The following is a 20,500-nucleotide window of genomic DNA, read 5'->3' as shown; positions in this document are numbered from 1 at the left end:
GTGAATTAATTTCTTTCTTTTCTCCTAAACTTTAAAGCAATCCCCAATAGGTAGATGCATGTCCACCATCTGCTGGAGATGGAGAATACTAACAGGCTGATATCAGTGCAGGGGTATATGTACTGTGATGTCATCTTCGCTCTGTCTCCATCTGCTGGTAGAGTTGCATAACCCACTGGTTCTGGATTCATTTGTCTAGATACTAAGAAATGCTTCATCCATCTGGCGCCCTGACAGTCCAAGTTTAATATGGCATCCTCAGAGAAACAGAAGAGAGTTGACAAAATCATTACAGCAAACTCCCACCAACACAAATACTTAGAGCCAGGCTGCTGTATTTGGCATTTTATTCATCTTATGGGTAAATAGCTAAATACCGAGAAGCACAAAATCAAATCAATTAAAAAAAAATAAATATAAAACAGATACACTATTTCATGCTTTAAAGTCACACATTCAAAAGCAAAATTAAAAATACATTTTCTAACTTTATAGTCTAAAATGAAATCTATTCTCATTTTCTCATGCCTATTCTTTCTACTTCTGTCCACTTTGCTCCAGAGCTTTCTCCTATCCAATCTCTGTAATTCTTCTTCACTCATTTCTCTTGTCCACCTATCTCTCCTTTTTCTTTTCTCTTTCATTTTCACAAACTTGCTTCTTTCCCCCCTCATCCACTAGCTCCTCCTGCCCTCCAACTGTTCACTTCAATCTCCATTTCGCCCCTTCATCTCCCTGCTCTCTCCCAAATCCCATTTCCAAGTTCCCTTGATCTGTTCTAAGTTGAATGCTCACAGTAGAAGTGTTTCCAAAATACTGTTTTGCAAATTTCAAGTGAAAAAAAAACCATTCGGGAGTAGACATCTTCATAGCTTTGGAGAAGACAAAATCCTAGCCCAATTCTCTGGCCCTGCCTCACATCTATTCCATTCTTTCCCTCCTAGCAACTCTCCCCCACCCCCCAATCTACACACCTCTAGTTTTCACTACCCTCCTCCAACTTACCAACCTTTCCCTCAAATTTCAGGTTGAGAGACACTGCTGCTTGAGTCTAGCAGGAGGAGGAGGCACTCGGGCTCTTCATGGGGGTTGGTGAGCTGCTGATTAAGTTATTTTGATCTTGTTTTAAAAGGCACAAGAAACCTTTGACAAGATATTTAAGATATTCATCTTTCTTCTGCAGCGGTGATGCAGTTCTTATTCTGCTTACTAAAGCCTGCTTGCGCCTTTATGTGAGGCTGACAGCGGCAACTCTATTTTCTGCAGGTCAAATTGGGTGTCAGTACTAATAATTTAAGTACTGGGGTGTCCAGTTCCCCGGCAAACGTCCGGCCCTCTAAGCTTCTGGGGCTGAACTCCGTGATCAAGCAGAGCTGCACTGTGAGATGATCTTTTAAGCAAGATTCCTTCTCTCCTTAAAGCCCTAAAATATTTACAGTAATTATTTGACATTCCACTTTTGGAAACTTCAAAGCAGATTAGATTCAGGTACTGCTATTTCTCTATCTGCAGATGGCTTACAATCAGAGATGGTAACTTTATAACGAGTGAGTGCCCAGATACGCGCATATATAAGTGCTAGCACACATGCGCATAAATTTTACACTGTCCACGAGTGCACATCATATAATATATGCCTATTTGCATATAGGTGTGCTCCTATTTTAAGCATTTACACGAGGAAATGTTATTCTTGTTTTTCCTTAGCACTTGGCTTTTACACCCGCAAGTCAGCACATTCTGTAACGTGCTTGTGAAGGAAATGACCAGTTTCACTAATTAGTCCGCCAGTTTGCCCAGTCCATCTCTGGGTCATCAAGACCCCTCTGCTTATTCAGCCTGCATGTCCCCCAGTTTACCCAGTCCCCCTTATCCAGTCAATATTTGGCTATTAAAAGATAATTAGCAGAAGTAAATATGCGCAGGTAACGACCATACATGCGCTGTGCTCGCAGGTTATAAAATAGCTACTTCAACATGTAAATGTTGGTCCCACCCTGGAATGCCTCTGACCCATTCCTTTTTTACCTGAGCAATTTTTTTTCATGAACCAGTACTTGCACGCATATGTGCGAGGTTTATAAAACAGTACATGCGCAAATATGCAGTTTGCACTCACAGCAATTTTGTGCGAGCGCCATCTCTTTTAAAATTCACAGAGGGTAAAAGTGACTTGCCCAAGGTCACAAGGAATGGCAGTGGGATATGAAACCCTGGTTTCCCTGGTTCATAGCTCTCTGCTCTAATCAAGATTTTAAAATGGATCTTCAAATACACCAATAGCTTAGGGAGTTCCTGTAAGATTGGGGCTGACAGCACCTGCTGTAACTCTTGTGCTGAGATCTGTACTAATTGGAGTTTATGGACCAATGTATCTTCCAGGCCAATGTACAGCACGCTACAGTAATTGAGATGGAAAGTTTCCAGGACCTGCTTGAAATCCGCGTTTAAAAAAAGACTGCCGTTGATCTCAGCCTTATCATTTTCTGGAGTTTCACCCATCACCTCTTCTACGTGCCCTCTTTCTCCTGGGTCACAGCCTAACCATTCCCTGGCATCTCACTCGTCACCGCCTCCACTTGTTCTGGCTCTTCCTGAATCTCTCCTCTGGTGCTCCCTTCTGGATCTCCCCTTTATCTGTCAGCAGCATCACTCACTTGTTTGAAGACAGATTATTTTTGTACCTTTTTGATTTGATTTTTCCCCATTAGAGATGTTCAATTGACATCACTTAATTTTTGCAGCTTTCCCCTATTTTTGCTTTCTTCCTATTTTTCCAGATTCTCTTTTTTTCATTCTCTACAATACAGGGTTTATTGCATAAAAATAGCAGTACATTATGGGGGTTTTTTTGTGTTTTTATTTTTAGGGGTCTACATTACCGTCTTCTTCATTTATTCATCTGCTGCTGTGGTGGATCCATGAACAAGCTCCCAGGGCCTGCACCAGAGGTGTCGTCTTTACCTGCACATTCTGTATTGAGCCATGGTGCGCTCAAACCCTGAGCACTGTGTGCGGTGCTGGTTGTCCCATCTCGAGAAAGATAAAACAGAACTAGAAAAGGTGCCGAGGAGGGCAAAAAAAAAAAAAAAAAAAGATAAAGGGTAAAGAATATATCTCTATGATGAGAGACTACACAGGCTAGGGCTCTTCAGTGTGGAAAAAAGAAGGCTAAGAGAGGACATGATAGAAATTTATAAAAACATGAGTGGGGTGGAATGGGTAAATAAATGGTAGTTATTTTCCATTTCAAATAATACTAAAACCTGCTATTAGCCAGGTAGGCTACATAAAGCTATTGCTATCCCTGGGAGTGAGTAAGATGAATTAGATCTACTTTATGGGATATGCCAGGTCCTTGTGACTTGGACAGGCCACTGTCAGAGACAGGATGCTAGGCTCGATGGATCTTGGTCTAACCAAGCATGGCACTTCTTAAGTTCTTATGTTCTGCATTGTCACCACCACCACTATTAGCTGTGGTGCAGGGTGTGCATGATTTTATCCTAGGTGACAAATTACCAATATGAATAAGTCTTTTTGAATCTTTTCATACTTAAGTAATGACCTAGTAGGTGGAACTCTATTCTAAAGCAATGGAGATTAGCTGAGCTTTAGAAAATTGTTTAAGCCTTGTTATAGTTCTCTAGCTTTTAATTGATTTTTGGTTCATTTAGATGGTTTCTGTACTGCATATAATGCTCATTTTTATGATTTAATTTATCTCTGTGATCTACTGATAATTTTCTGTGGTGTTATAATTGTATGGTTGTATAAGTATTAGGCTGTTAAATGTTCAATATATATTAGCCTGCCTGAACCCTCTGACTGGCTAGGTGGTTTATAAATATGAAGTAAATATTAGTGGCTACCTTGTCAAAAGTTGATTTACATGTAATACAATGAAGTCACCATGTAAAGGCAGTCAGAGGACATACCAAGAGAATTTTATCTAATTCAGTTACACTTTGCCCATGTGGGTCCTCTGGTGTTTATTTAAATATGATTTCTCCTTAAAACTTTTACCACAATCAGAACATTTAAATGGTTTCTCACCTGTATGGATCCTCTGGTGCGCATTCAAAATTGATTTCTGAATAAAGCTTCTACCACACTCTGTACATGTAAATGGTTTCTCCCCTGTATGGACCCTCTGATGTGCCTCTAAACTTGATTTTTTAGTAAAGCCCTTCCCACATTCTGAACATGTAAATGGTTTCTCCTTCATATGGATTTTCTGGTGTGCTTTTAAGGTTGATTTCTGAATAAACATTTTACCACAATCGGGGCACATAAATGGTTTCTCTCCAGTATGGATCCTTTCATGGTTTTTTAAGTCTGATTTCTGACTGTAGCACTTGCCACAATTAGGACATGTAAATGGTTTTTCACCTGTATGGATCCTCTGGTGTACTTTTAGACATGCTCGCAAGCTAAAACATTTACCACACAGTGTACATGAAAATGGTTTCTGTTCTGTATGGGTCACTTGATGAACTCTTAGATTTGAATTCTGTCTAAATCCTTTACCACATTCAGGACACTTGAATGGTTTTTCTCCCGTATGGATCCTCTGGTGTGTTATTAAAGCTGATTTTTGAGTAAAGCTTCTACCGCACTCTATACATAAATGTGGATTTTCTCCCGTATGTATCCTCTGGTGTACTTTTAAACATGATTTATGCTTAAAGTTTTTTCCACATTCAGGACAAGTAAATCGTTTCTCTACTATATGGATCCTCTTATGGTTTTTTAAATTTGATTTTTCATTAAAGCTTTTACCACAGTCTTGACATACAAATAGTTGATCTTGAATATGAATGCCCTGATCTTGTATTATTTGTATTCTTTGACTGAAGTTTTCACCACATAGTTTGTTACCTCTGTGCATCCTCTGGTGCATACTTAGATATAATGTTGAACTGAAACTTTGACCACATTCAGTGCATTGAAATGGTTTCTCCCTTGTAAGACTTAACTGGTGAGAGATACATTTCTCTTTTCTTGTCACATTTTCTTCCCACTTTGTGCAAGTGGATAACTTTTCTTCTCTACTGGTCTGGGGTCTAGTGGCAATTGTCAAGTTTCCAGAAATGCTGGTTGTGTCTCCTCTGGATTCTGCAGGGATTCCTCTTTTCTTGCTTGATTCAGACTCTCTTTCCCCCTCTGATCCCTGGATAAACCTCTCTTTGTTTTTCTCTGGGAGCATCTTTTGGGTTTCCTGGTTCTCAGCACATCCCATCTGCTGCTTCTTAATTTCCTGAATGATCTCATAGTCTGTTGAGTAAGAGAGAAAGTACAGACATTATTTCATATGTTGGGGGCACAGGAAAAGCTCTCAGGCTCCACACTCAGACCTTCACAGTCAAATGTGCAATGGAGAGCTAACGGCATGTGTTTTACTCTAATAAAGAATTTTCAGAAGGAAATGGACAGACCTACCATTAAATCCAATGAAGCCACAATCATATAATTAATAGGGATATCAATTACAAAAAGTTATAAAACTGGATTATGATGACTTTCTTGTTTACATTACAACTCATTTTGTGTATTACTACTGGAAGATTGGTGCTATCTGGGCATGACAGGGCATGGTATTGTCCTACGAAATTTATAGTGGGGCTGAGGAAGAGCCAATAAGAATTGTTTGCCCATAAAGGACTTGTTAATCCTTTCTATGCATTCCTTTCTCTTCAGCCTGTGATGATTCTGTCTTTGACAAGCTGATGATATGAAGACCATTCTCAATGCTCTCCGAAACCTGTTGATGTCACTTTAGGGATTACATTGGTCCCTGCCACAGGATGTAGTTTGACAATACAATAAGTGACACACATACAGAGTCACACACAGTCAGAGGGGAGGAGAACAACTGGATGCAGGAAATTTCTCTCACTAAGTATTGCTGAGTACCTTCACATGGTGATCATGTTGTATTACAACTAGACAAAATCTTAGCAAGGTTACCACTACGACTGAAGTATAAAAGGAAGGAAAAAGAAAAATTCATTCTGGTCGCACATGGCCCACACTCAGCCTCAGCACTAGGGCTAATGATGGTGATGACAATACCCCTGTTATAATTTATAGGCCATACTGAATCTTTTCATGAAGACAGAGCACAACAGACAGACCACAACAGATAATGAGAAGCTTAAGAGCCCTAATTACACTTATGTGGGAGAGTTAGAGTGTATAGCAGCAAATGACTGACTTGGGTCCGGAAGGAAATACTGAGTCCTAGCCTTCCTTCTGGGCCCCATCCAAACAGTAAAAAGAAGGGGGAAAAAGGAAAAACAAGGAGTGTAAGACAGCAGTGTCTCAGTGCTGAGTCCATGTGCAAATTTTTAAGAAATTTCTGAAAACTTGGTTATGTAAATCAGGCTTTTTAGATAGTGGGCACCAGTATCATCTTTAGGAAACATTAACAGACATAACTGCACGGTTTAAAATTATTTATTTATTTATTTGCTTTTATATACCGGTGTTCGATTTTACATATCACATCGGTTTACATTTAAACAAAATTTGCAGGAACTTATGCGTTACCTTTGTCAAATACATTAAACATTTAAATATGGGGATTGTTAACAAGGGATATAAAAGAACATGGGGAATGGCTAACACTACATTTAATTATAATTAAATGCTTTAAGTTATGTTGTAAATCCAAATGTCTACAACCTTGTGGGGTAAGCTGCCATGGGCTTGGATACGGGAAGGATGATGGTTATGATTCTAGGGGTGTCACAGGATGCAGATCCAGGGATTATAAAGTAATTTGGGAACTTACCCAGGAAGTGCTTACGATGATTTCTTATCTTCTCTTAGTTTAGACGTTAATACATTGTGAGTAAATTGGATTAACAACAGGAGAAATGTTCAGTTTACACCTGGGTGGGGGGCACGGGGAGAATGTGGTGGTGGGGGGGGGGGGGGGGGGGGAGAAAGCAGAAACCGGTAAAAATCTACATCCTGCCGCCTGTCACGAAGCACGGCCCGCGGCAGAACACTGCGATCCGCCGTCATCCATCAGTGCCCAAGGCTCAGAAGCTGGTCTCCCTTTCATTGTTTTACCAGTCCCCATGACAGCAGCCTACACCTGTGACAACCATTCTGAGCCCGGGAGAATAATGTATGTTAATAACCCTCTCACCTGATCATGTTCTTTATACCACCAACCTATTATCCCTAGCTCATCTCTGCATATCTTTTCACCCCTAATTACATTAGTCAACGCATGTGTCTGTCTTTAAAATGTATGTTAAATGATCACATCAAGTCAAAAGTATTTGTCTGTTTATAATATGTATGTTATGTTGTAAACTGTTTGGAACGATGGTATATAAAACGGCTAAATAACTAATGAAACACACATTCCTCAGCAAACATCTCCCCATTTACCAGACAGCAACATCCCATCACATCCTGTAACAGATCCCTATGGAAAAGCACTAACGGCAAACTCAAGAATCAGAAGGCTTCAAACAGACTCTTTTCCTTCTTCCCCCCCCCCATTACAGACACAGAGGTGCCCCCCAGGCTGCCCCGGGGGTCCTCTCCTGCCCCTGAGCTCTCCCTCACCTCTCCAGGAGCTTTCCGGCCTTCTCCTGCCTCTCGGGTCCTGCTGCTCCCCGACCCATGGATCTTCCTCGCGCTCGATCTTTGATATCAGAGAAGGCTTCTCAGATGAAGGGCCTGTGCCGAGACAAAACAAAAATTACATCAGATTTCTACTAAATTAAGGAGAAAATTATTTTTTCAAACAGATAGCGAACCAATGTTTAAACAAACCTTTGCACGGCGTGAAGCTCATTCTGAATGGCCACTGAAAAACATTACTGATGTCAATACGTACAGGACATGTGGTATTATAAAAAAAATGAAAGCCTGAGCAAATAAATGGGGACAGAAAAGTAGAGAACATAAAGGTGAATGTTAAAAGCCCGCCGCGCACACCGATCCGGGGATGCGTGAAGTGGATTTTAAAAGCTGCCTGGATATGCGGGTAAATGCTGTTGTGTGCACAAATGAAAAGGTTTTGTTTTTTTTTAAAGGGGTGGGATGTGCACGTGGTCTGGGTGGGGCATGGCATTCCAGGATTTTAACCTGAAATATTTGCATAAATACTTATGCGCAATGGCACTTGCCGGGGACCCTTTGGCATAACTTTACTTCTGCTATGGATGACAGGGAAGTGATAAAAAAAAAAAACCATCTAGGCAGATCAGCGGGGTTTTAAAGATCGGGGCTAACAGGGGGGAAGAAAGGCCATTAAACTAGGGGGGGTTTGGAAGACCTATCCCTTAACTGGACGAACTGGGAACGAACTGATTTGCATGGTAATGGCGTCGTCGCGCTTCCCATTCTAAATGACCTCACTTAAAGCAACAGAGGCTGTTTTTACGTGGACAGGCGCATGTCCACTTAAAATTGGGCGCACTTATGTTATGTGTGCGGTCAGGCTATTTTTATAACATGCATGCATATACGTGCCTATGTTATATAAAAGCCACGTCCCTGGGCTGGGGCCTACGAATGCAGGCACCACGTACGCCTGCGCACCGGTACGAACGTTTCTGGGATCCATATGAGAATGGGACTAAAAAACCTAACTATGATTGTATTAGATTGAGGGAAAGGGGGTGTGAAGGCACCTCTAGGATCACACAGAGATAAAGAGGGCCCCCAAAAAGTGGAACACAATGAAACCATATAAAACCCAATAATGCTTTGCCTAACACAATAAAGGAAATAATTATAAATTACATATTAAAAAAACCCTGCTCTTCCTAATTAAGCTTAGACTTATAGGAACACAGGAAAGAAAAGTTCCAGCTAAAAACACTGTAAGGAATTTTACAGTATAAAATGCAAGAAACTACTGTGAAGAAATATTCTATTTTAAGCACTGTGAAGAAATGTAAGAAAGGAAACTGCTTTTGCTTAGATATTCAATGAAAGATTGTGACAGTTGGAGCACTTGAAGATGCTTTGCTGAGATAAAGTTAAACAGCAATACAGCTTAGAGAAAGGAACCATATTCTGCCTTGCGAAGAAATGATGAAAAATGCATAGATGACTTTTAGCATAGAGTTGCTTGAATACTGTATTTTTCCTGGTTAGTCACTGAGATGTAAAAGAACTAAAAAAAAACATTCATGTGAGCCAGATCCGGTATAGAAAGCATAAAAACAAGTCAGTTGCACCAAGGCTTTAATACACATGCACGACCTGATCTGAATCCCAGCATCCTGGGGATACCACATCCAACTCCCAGCAGAGAACCTGAGTTGCACTACCTGTCTGAAGGGGACCGAACGGAGGCTGTGAACTCACCTGATTTCTCAGTTGAGCAGCCATCGAAGACATATCCTTGTAAATACTAACTCTGCTTTCTCTCTCTCTCTGGGCTGTTCTTATAAGTCGTCCTAATATAATCACAGTTATATATATTGATATTGCATTTTGTATAATCACTGCTTTTGTCACAATATATATATCTACTAGATAAGGGAGCCCTGACCGACGTGCCGCAAATGTGCAGTAGAGAGCAGCTCTACTGCACATGTGCGGACGAGCACGTTGGTCAGAGCGGAGCGTGCCTGAAACCAATGGCGCTGGGAGGAGCAGAAGTAGCGGCGGCGCAGTAGCAGCGGCGGTGAGGAGTAGTAGCGGCGGCAGCGGTGCGCACGTGAGGGATGGACACCCCCCCCTACCGGAGATCTTCCGTCTGCGCCATCCGAGGGAAGGGGTTGTGGATGAACTGAAAGGGGAAGGGATTGAGGGGAGGGGGGGAGTGACTGAGGGGAGAATAAGGGGAGGGAAGTGACTGAGGGGAGAGTGAAGGGGGAAGGGAGTGACTGAGGGGAGGGAGGAGAGAGTGAGGGGAGGGGGGAAGGTGAGGGGGAGGGGGACTAGAGGGGGGAGGTGAGAGGGTGTGGGAGGGAGAATAGAGGTGGGAGGGAGAATGGGGAGGGAGGTGGAAGGGAGTATGAGGGGGGAAGGAGAATGAGGGGGAGGGAGTGGGAAGGAAATGGACAGAAAATTTTTTTAAATGTAGCCCGTTGTTACGGGCTTAACGGCTAGTATACTATATAGACAGTTAGATATAGACAGACACATACACACAGTGTGGGGCGGATTTTCAGAGCCCTGCTCGCGTAAATCCGCCCAAAACCGGGCGGATTTACGCGAGCAGGGCCCTGCGCGCCGGTAAGCCTATTTTACATAGGCCTACCGGCGCGCGCAGACCCCGGGACTCGCGTACGTCCCGGGGTTTTCGGAGGGGGGCGTGTCGGGGGCGGGCCCGGTCGTCGCGGCGTTTCGGGGGCGTGTCGGCAGCGTTTTGGGGGCGGGTACGGGGGCGTGGCTACGGCCCGGGGCGGTCCGGGGGCGTGGCCGCGCCCTCCGTACCCGCCCCAGGGTCGCGGCCCGGCGCGCAGCAGGCCCGCTGGCGCGCGGGGATTTACGTCTCCCTCCGGGAGGCGTAAATCCCCCGACAAAGGTAAGGGGGGGGTGTAGACAGGGCCGGGTGGGTGGGTTAGGTAGGGGAAGGGAGGGTAAGGTGAGGGGAGGGCAAAGGAAAGTTCCCTCCGAGGCCGCTCCGATTTCGGAGCGGCCTCGGAGGGAACTTTTCCCTCCAAGGCCGCTCCGATTTCGGAGCGGCCTTGGAGGGAACGGAGGGAGGCAGCGCGGCTCGGCGCACGCAGGCTATACAAAATCGATAGCCTTGCGCGCGCCGATCCAGGATTTTAGTGGATACGCGCGGCTCCGCGCGTATCTACTAAAATCCAGCGTACTTTTGCTTGAGTCTGATGCGCAAGCAAAAGTAGGCTGATCGCGCTTCTTTTAAAATCTACCCCTGTGTGTGTGAGAGAGAGAGAGAGAGAGAGTGCCTGATTTTCGCCATTTAACAAAAGGCAAAAATCAGTACAATGTATACCCCAGAGGAGAGGAGAGACAGGGTGAAATTAACAACATAAGAAATTGTCATGCTGGGTCAGACCAAGGGTCCATCAAGCCCAGCATCCTGTTTCCAACAGAGGCCACAAGAACCTAGCAAGAACCCAAACACTAAGAAGATCCCATGTTACCAATGCCAGTAATAGCAGAGGCCAATCCCTAAGTCAACTTGATTAATAGCAGTTAATGGACTTCTCCAAGAATTTATCTAAACCTTTTTTGAACCCAGCTACACTAACTGCACTAACCACATCCTCTGGCAACAAATTCCAGAGCTTAATTATGCCTTGAGTGAAAAATATTTTTCTCCGATTTGTCTTAAATGTGCTACTTGCTAACTTCATGGAGTGTCCCCTTTTCCTTCTATTATACGAAAGTGTAAATAACTGATTCACATCTACTCGTTCAAGACCTCTCATGATTTTAAAGACCTCTATCATATCCCCCCTCAGCCGTCTCTTCTCCAAGCTAAACAGCTCTAACCTCTTCAGCCTTTCCTCATAGGGGAGCTGTTCCATCCCCTTTATCATTTTGGTTGCCCTTCTCAGTACCTTTCCATCGCAACTATACCTTTTTTGAGATGCGGCGACCAGAATTGTACACAGTATTCGAGGTGCAGTCTCACCATGGAGCGATATAGAGGCATTATGACATTTTCCGTTTTATTAACCATTCCCTTCCTAATAATTCCTAACATTCTGTTTGCTTTTTTGACTGCTGCAGCACACTCAGCCAACGATTTCAAAATATTATCCACTATGATGCCTAGATCTCTTTCCTGGGTGATAGCTCCTAATATGGAACCTAACATCGTGTAACTACAGCAAAGGTTATTTTTCCCTATATGCAACACCTTGCGCTTGTCCACATTACATTTTATCTGCCATTTGGATGCCCAAGCTTCTAGTCTCGCAAGGTCCTCCTGTAATGTATCACAATCCGCTTGTGATTTAACTACTCTGAATAATTTTGTATCATCCGTAAATTTGATAACCTCACTTGTCTTATTCCTTTCCAGATCATTTATAAATATATTGAAAAGCACTGGTCCAAGTACAGATCCCTGAGGCACTCCACTGTTTACCCTTTTCCACTGAGAAAATTATCTTTTAACCAGTTTATAATCCACAAAAGGACATCACTTCCTATCCCATGACCTTTTAGTTTTTTTAGAAGCCTCTCATGAGGGACTTTGTCAAACGTCTTCTGAAAATCCAAAAACACTGCATCTACCGGTTCACCTTTATCCACATGTTTATTAACCCCTTCAAAAAAAGTGAAGCAGATTTGTTAGGCAAGACTTCCCTTGGGTAAATCCATGTTGACTGTGCCCATTAAATCATGTCTTTCTATATGCTCTACGATTTTGATCTTGAGAATAGTTTCCACTATTTTTCCCGGCACCGAAGTCAGGCTCACTGTTCTGTAGTTACTCGGATCGCCCCTGGAGCCTTTTTTAAATATTGGCGTTACATTGGCCACCCTCTAGTCTTCAGGTACAATGGATGATTTTAATGATAGGTTACAAATTTTAACTAATAGATCAGAAATTTCATTTTTTAGTTCCTTCAGAACCCTAGGATGCATACCATCCGGTCCAGGTGATTTGCTACACTTTAGTTTGTCAATGTGTCCTACTACATCTTCCAGGTTCACAGTGATTTGAGTCAGTTCGACTGACTCATCACACCTGAAAACCATCTCCAGAACTGGGATATCCCTAACATCCTCATTAGTAATGGCCTTATCTTCCCTAAGAGCCCCTTTAACCCCTCGGTCATCTAACAGTCCAACCGACTCCCTCTCAGATTTCTTACTTCGGATATAATTTGAAACGTTTTTATTATGAGTTTTTGCCTCTATGGCCAACTTCATTTCAAATTCTCTCTTCGCCTGTCTTATCAATGTTAGAGAGACATTCAAATCCTCAAAAGTATAAATCACACACAAGAAGCCACATCTTTTTCAGAGGAAAATATGTTCTAGAATAAAATGACATGATATAAGGCTTCAGGGGGTAGACTCAGGACCAACATCAGAAACTATTTCTTTACTGAAAAGGTGGTGAATGTATAAAATGGACTCTCAGTGGAGCTGGTGCAGACAAAAAATGGAAAATGAATCCAGAAAAGCCTGGGAAAATCACAGATGATCCCTAATTGCAAAGAAGTGAGCGGAGAATCAACTAATGTAAATGTCATTGCACTGGGGATTGAATTGGGCAGGTTAGGTGGGCCAAATGGTCCTCATACTTATCTACTGTCATATTCTAGGAAAGCAGTGAAAAACAGGGGTGGGAAGTTGCAGTATTTCAAACAACCCACCCTTCACTCACTCGAGAGCAGGTGCAAGGGGAGAGATGATCAGAGAAAATCAAAAGGGCAGAGAATGGAAATACATCCCAGTGATAGTGCAGGCCATGGGAAGCCAGGCTTCCCCCAGCAAGCTACAACAGCCTAGGTTAGTGTGGGAAGGTTGATGGTGGCAGTGTCCTGTGCAGTCAATCCACAAGGATAAAGGAAACCAGATGTTTGAACAGCAACTGTACTAGTTTTGGTATTTGTTTAGATTATTACATAGCTTGATGGTAGGCATGGTGGAGTGGGGGATTAAGCATGTATGCTAATCAACGCAGGAGTTTAGAGCAGCCAAGATATTTTCTGCTCAGTACAAAACAATCGGCCTTTACAAAATGACAGAAGGGGAGGGGCTGGATTAGGACTCAGAGCTTGTTATATCTACTCTATCCTCGCCCTCTCCTCTCCTCTTCTCTGCATGGGATAGGACGGGAGAAGATGGGAGGGGTAAGGAAATGGCAGAAAGAGAGGTGACTCATTAGGAAGCAGAGTAGTTCTCCTTTGTTCTGCTCTGTCTGATTCAGCCTCACCCCCTACCTCGCTGTTCTCTGAACACTGCCTAGGAGGGGCTAGCTAGAGCAGGAAACAGAGGATTGCTCTTTGCTGAGTGAGATCCAGGGGAGGAGTGGCCTATCGGGGGATCGGGCATCCCCCGGTGGGCCGATTGCTCCAGTCATGTGGTCTGCCGTGCGCGGCCGTGGCAGAGCCGCGCTCAGCAGACCACGTGATATGTCCTGGGCCAGCCTGGGCGGCGAATACCCGGGCCGGTCCGATATCGTGAATCCGCCGCTGGTGAGATCAGAGGCACTGGTCTTTTTTATGGGGGGACTATGGTTAACTAGCAAAAACTGCCTGGCGTTGCTCAGTCATCTGGTCCATCACAGATATACATTTTAAAATCGAACAAAATTGAAAATAATAAATAATGTGTTATTTGGTTAAGAAATTAACAAGAAGCATATAGAAACTTAGGGAACCTCTCTATAAATTACTCCGACAGTAAGTCAGACGTCTCTCGCAGCCCAACTCTAGAGAGCACTAAATATCGATTGCTATAAAAGATTAAAAAGCACCGGTTCCAGTACAGATCACTGGGGCACCTCCTCCATTGAGAGAACTGACTGGTTATTCTTATCCTCTGTTTCTTGTCTTTTAACCAGCTCGCAATCCACAACAGTGGCATAGCCACGGATGGGCCTGGGTGGGCCATGGCCCAATCACGTAGGGCTCAGGCTCACGCAATTAGGGCTGTCCAACACCAGAGGGAAGAGGCCTGAAAGTTGGCTGCCGCAGTTCCCATCCCGCAGCAGCCAAGTTAGGAGAGGGTCACCGCGAAACCCCATTCCACGGTAGCTGAAGTAGCGATCTGGTGGTGCCTGAAGAAGACACCCTGTGATATGTAGCAAACAATGTGTGTGTGTGTGTGTGTGTGGATGCATGTGTGTGTGTGTGTGTGGATGCACGTGTGTGTGTGTGTGTGTGGATGTGTGTGTGGATGCACGTGTGTGCTTGAGAGACAACTCTTTACAGCCAAAGCATATTGTTTTTGCACAATGCACCTTCCACTGTTCAGGGCGCTACGTAGTGGCCAAACACAGACCCAACAGTGCGACTGACAGACAGAAGCCTTTTACAGATTAATAACTTTATCAACATGATTCTGCCTTCTAGCTACACTTGCTGATTTACAGCAATATGAATTTTCAGGGAACAGAGCCTCCTCCCATCCACCCAAGCTCAACAGTTTTATGAGATGAGCTGAACCCTCTCCCCGTGTTCAAAAATTAGCCAGACCAAGCAAGCAGAACACACTCTCACCTACCTACCTACCTTCAAAAAAAAATAAAAGTAGCTATAAGCACGCAATCAGGCCACCTAAAATTCTTAACTTGTCCTCCTCCCAGCAGGGAAGGCCTTACTGCTTCAGTCTGCTGCTGTCAAGGCTGGGGACAGCTCTGGGCTGTACTGGCTCTTAAATTCATATTAAGTGCCAGTAGCCCGGAGCTGTAGCAGCACTGACAACAGGAGACTGAGGAGGTAAGGGATGGGGTTCCCTGGCACGGAGGGAGGGTTTAAAATTTAGGTGGCCTGATTGAGGACTTGTAGCTACTTTGGTGGATGGGAGGGAGGGGGTTTAGGCTGCTTGGCCCAGCTCATTTTTGAAGGTGATGGGGGAGGAGGTTCAACCCCCTCTTGGATGGGCCGGCCTGGCCCTGCTCGCTAATTTTTTAAATTTTTTTTTTAATGTGGGTGGAGGAGGAAGGGTGCTTGGCCTAGCCTGGTTTTAGTTTTTGAACTTGTGTGGATCAGAGGAAGGGGGGTTCAGCCCACTGGGCCCAGTTCATTTTTGAATGTGGGTAGGATTTTTTTTAGCACAGATTATCTCTAACTTGCATGCAAAATAGCCAAAGAGTGAAAACGTTATTCTATTTAGAGCACTTTTTTGTTTTTATTCTTGGTCTATTTGCATATCATTCAGGGCCTGTGCAAGGGTATTAGGCCCCCTAGGCCAAACTTACAGCCTGCCGCCCCCTCGGTCACACCTTCTCCATACACAATTAAAAATTATGCATTTATAATAATAGATTTTACATGGACAAGAACATTTAACTACAGTCTTCTGAGGTAAAAATATCACAACAAGTAAAACCCTGCAAAAAAGTAAAAAAGAGCCTTGGAATTGGTTTTATATCTATTGTATTTATTTATTTTATTTAGAGATTTTTTTATATACCGCGGCACGTTAATAACATCACCTCGGTTTACAATAAACAATAAATCAGCAACAAGCTTTACAGTCAATAAGAAAAAAGTGGACATAATATGAATCAATTAAGAACAAATTAATAACAAAAAACAATTCAACCAATGATAATCAAATTCCATAGTTAATGGCAAGTCTAATAATAAACGGGAGATCAGAGACCGATAAAGTAAAATTTAGCAGCGAGAAACAAAAAAATATAGAATAGGGGAGTGGCAATGGATGAGAATGTAATGTGCACTGGGTACAGGCTTGGCCTTCAGAAAGCCACAAGTAAACTGAATTATAATTTCAATATAGTAAATCTCCCATATCAAAACTCCAACAAATGCCAGCACTCAAACACTAACAGCATTACTTATGAAAAGGCAAAACTGCAATTATTACACCAGGCCCTAAAACGCCAATACACCCACTATTAGGAAAACAGCAAAAGCCAAGCTGCTACAGATCCCTACACAGAACCTAACACTAGCAGAATATGTCAACTCAGTCACACATGCAAAATACAAACAGACCCTCACAAAAACTGCAGAATAAAGTAACCATAAAGCATTAATAAAATCGTGTAGACAAAAACTGACCTGTTAACCGCAACACGCCAGACTACTATGCAGTGCAACATTGGAAAAACAGAAATATTACAGTTCCTTAGAAAACATCAAACAAGAAAATCAGGAAATATAAATCATCAATAGAAGTAAAACCATACTAGTAAAAATATTTCAAAACAGCTGACAAACAGAAAAACATCTAATAATTTAAACTCATATAAATTTTCCAAAGACCAATAAAATATTTCAAACTCCATCCAATACTTAAAAGGATAAAAATCCCCAGTTGTTCTTATCTGGAATCTTTTTTTTTTTTAATTCTTTATTTATTGCTTTACATAATTAATTACAATAAACAAATTACAATGAAAATAGAACACATGTCAATCATAAGAAAACAGGAAACAATAATCAATTTCTATATTGTTTGACCCTTATTTGGCATTTGTTCAAACAAGGCAAAATAAAATGGAATCTTCCAATGAACGAAATATTTAGGAATAAAATTATAAATTAGGAAATAATATACATCATTTCTTGACCTGTTTTACTTTCCTAGTTGCCGGTCATTTAATCTCGAGAAGATCTTTTAAACCTTTAGGATCGGAGAATATATAGTTGTTACCATCCAATTTAATAAAACATTTACACGGATATTTTAAAGAAAAAGTTCCTCCTTTCTCAACTACAGTTTTTCTATACTGTAGGAAATTTCTTCTTCGATCTTGAGTATCCTTAATTAAATCAGGAAAAATCCACACTTTTTGGCCATAAAAGGTATTTAATCTATTACGAAAAAAGGATCTCAAAATATTATCTCTATCCGTAGAGAAAGCAAATTGAATTAATAAGGTTTCCCTTATTTTAACTTCAATTTCTTCCTGTGACTTTTGTAGTAAATCTGATAGATCTATAGAACTCTCTTCTACATCTTTCCCATCACTATTCTTTTTCACCTGTTCTAGTTCAAGTTTTTTCTTCTTTCCACCTAAATAAAAAGCTTTTACTACTACTGGTACACATTTATCAGGGATTTTTAACACTTGGGTAGCATAATTTCTAAATAATTCAATAGGATCCATTTTTCTGATAACTGGAAAGTTGTTAATTCTTAGATTTAATGATCTGACCGTATTTTCCAGGATTTCTAGTCTCTTATTTATTACTTCTTCCTTAACAATCTGATGATTTTGGATCTTTTCTATTTGAAATACCCGTTTATCTATTTTATTGATATCCTCTCTTTGTTTACTCAATTCACTAGTATTTTGATTTAAAGAGTTTGATGTCTTTAATACTACTTCTGTTAAATTACCTATAGCAGTATCTAGTTTTTCCATATATGACCATAAACTATCCATAGTCACATTTACAGGTTTTGACCATTTCTTATTCGATTTTATTGTTACCTCAATATTATGAGTTTTACTTCTAACAGAGTCAATATTTCCAGGTGTACTAGTTTCTATCGATATTAACGAAGAATTTTCCAATATACCCAATCTTACTTGATGTTCCAAAACACTTGAGTCCAATTTCTCATTTCCTTTTCCTTTTTCTACTTCTATTCCTATTTCTTCTCCAGAGTTCTTTTGGTTCAAAGTTCCCTCTAATGAACCGCTCGGATTAATTGGGGATACACCCCTTCTTCCGGGCGGAGATGGTGGAACCGGTTCCCCTGGGCTCAAAGATATCTCAGTAGTCAAGGAGGAATCACTTCGTTCTAGTGGATTTCCTCCAGCGGCTAACACCTGTAGGGGATTCTGTGGGTCAAGCCATTCTAATACTGTCTTTTGTCCTACAACTGGAACCGCCACTTCACTAGGAAGCCGTATCCTGGCTTTCCTTTTAGTATGCGGCATTTCAAAGGAAATTATTGAACAAAGCCACCAAGGACAAAAGAGGTATTCAATGATAGATGTATATAACTCTTTAAGATTCCATTTCTGGAGTCAGAAGGAGATCTGAGTCTTACCTACTAAAGTAATTCACACAGCCTGTTCCGGGCGAATTCTATAGGATAGTTATTCCAGTCTAATGAAGCGAAGTCCCAGCGAAGGCCCGGCGAAGCCCAGCTTTGCCGCGCGCCCCTTAAACGCGCGCGGCTTTAGCAGCGCGCCGGCTCTGCTGCGCGCCTCTGTAGTGTTTGAATTTAAAGTCGAGCCCTGGTCCCGCCTCCAGTGGAAACGCCCCCTCAGGCTCAGGCAATGAAGCAGTAAATGTAATCAAGCCGTCGGGGCTAGCTACAGCTTACCCCCGGTGTCTGCTTCAGGTAGGAAAAAAAAAGAAACGCTCAGCTCTCCTCCCGGCTCGGGTTTCAGGGCACAGCGACAAGATTTTTAAAGTCCAGCCCTGGTCCCGCCTCCAGTGGAAACGCCCCCTCAGGCTCAGGCAATGAAGCAGTAGATGTAATCAAGCCGTCGGGGCTAGCTACAGCTTACCCCCGGTATCTGCTTCAGGTAGGAAAAAAAAAGAAACGCTCAGCTCTCCTCCCGGCTCGGGTTTCAGGGCACAGCGACAAGATTTTTAAAGTCCAGCCCTGGTCCCGCCTCCAGTGGAAACGCCCCCTCAGGCTCAGGCAATGAAGCAGTAGATGTAATCAAGCCGTCGGGGCTAGCTACAGCTTACCCCCGGTATCTGCTTCAGGTAGGAAAAAAAAAGAAACGCTCAGCTCTCCTCCCGGCTCATATCTGGAATCTTTTGATTTCCAGATGCCTTGAGATTGTCGTGGATTAGCAGGGGAGAGGTGAGGGGTTGTTCCTCACAATTTATCTCCCTCATAAATACACACATGCTCAATCATAGAACATGCACTCACACACACAGATGCAGACATGCTCTCAGATACAGCAACACACACAGAGACATGCTCTCACAGACACACACCTTCTCACAGACACAGCAACACACACAGAGACATGCTCTCACAGACATACATGTTCTCACAGACACAGCAACACACACAGAGACATGCTCTCACAGACACACACGTTCTCACAGACACAGCAACACAAACACAGACATGCTCTCACAGACACACATGTTCTCACAGACACAGCAACACATAAAGAGACATGCTCTCAGACACACACGTTCTCACAGACATGCTCTCACAAACACACACGTTCTCACAGACACAGCAACACACACAGAGACATGCTCTCAGACACACACGTTCTCACAGCCACAGCAACACACAGAGACGCTCTCACAGACACACACATGTTCTCACAGACACAGCAACACACACAGAGACGCTCTCACAGACACACACATGTTCTCACAGACACAGCAACACACACAGAGACATGCTCTCACAAACACACGTTCTCAGACACAGCAACATAAAAAGACATGCTCTCACCGACATACACATGTTCTCACAGACACACACACATGCTCTCAGACACAGCAACACACAAAGAGACATGCTCTCACAGACACACACATGCTCTCACTCATTCACTTCCTCCCCTCTCCCCAGTAGAAATACAAGTCCAGAGGCAGCCTCCTCTTTCTGTAGGCACGGCAGACAGACTTCATTTTTCTTGAGGCCACTGGGGCTGATCCTGCTCTGTTTCCTGCGGCAGGGGAGGCTGCCTCTGGACTTGTACTTCTACTGGGGAGAGGGGAGGAAGTGAATGAGTGAGAGCATGTGTGTGTGTCTGTGAGAGCATGTCTCTTTGTGTGTTGCTGTGTCTGAGAGCATGTGTGTGTGTCTGTGAGAACGTGTGTGTCTGTGGCCCGGCGAATGCGTGGAGGCAGGGACGCTGCTGATGCTCCTCCTGTGCTCAAATGCCATACGAACCTGGGGCCAATGCTGCCTCTTCCTGCAACGTCCCGGGGAAAGCACTGAT

At 42.9% G+C, this 20,500-nt stretch overlaps 1 protein-coding gene across 1 annotated transcript in view; it reads right to left on the bottom strand.

Annotated features, from left to right (window-relative positions):
- Positions 1-234: 234 nt before the first annotated feature.
- LOC115082138 (gastrula zinc finger protein XlCGF26.1-like) overlaps positions 235-20,500 on the bottom strand; it is a 32,404-nt gene continuing 12,138 nt past the window's right edge. The window contains exons 3-5 of the mRNA XM_029586396.1: positions 7,588-7,701; positions 4,057-5,277; positions 235-3,054 (exon numbers count right to left, since the gene is read on the bottom strand). Coding sequence (XP_029442256.1) covers positions 2,891-3,054; positions 4,057-5,277; positions 7,588-7,701 — 1,499 coding nt within the window. The 3' untranslated portion in view covers positions 235-2,890. The remainder of the gene's footprint in view (positions 3,055-4,056; positions 5,278-7,587; positions 7,702-20,500) is intronic.

This window comes from Rhinatrema bivittatum, unplaced genomic scaffold (assembly GCF_901001135.1).
Source record: "Rhinatrema bivittatum unplaced genomic scaffold, aRhiBiv1.1, whole genome shotgun sequence".
Lineage (NCBI taxonomy): Eukaryota > Metazoa > Chordata > Amphibia > Gymnophiona > Rhinatrematidae > Rhinatrema > Rhinatrema bivittatum.
Note: the sequence above shows the minus strand (reverse complement) of the source record. Positions and strands in the feature narration are given on the sequence as shown.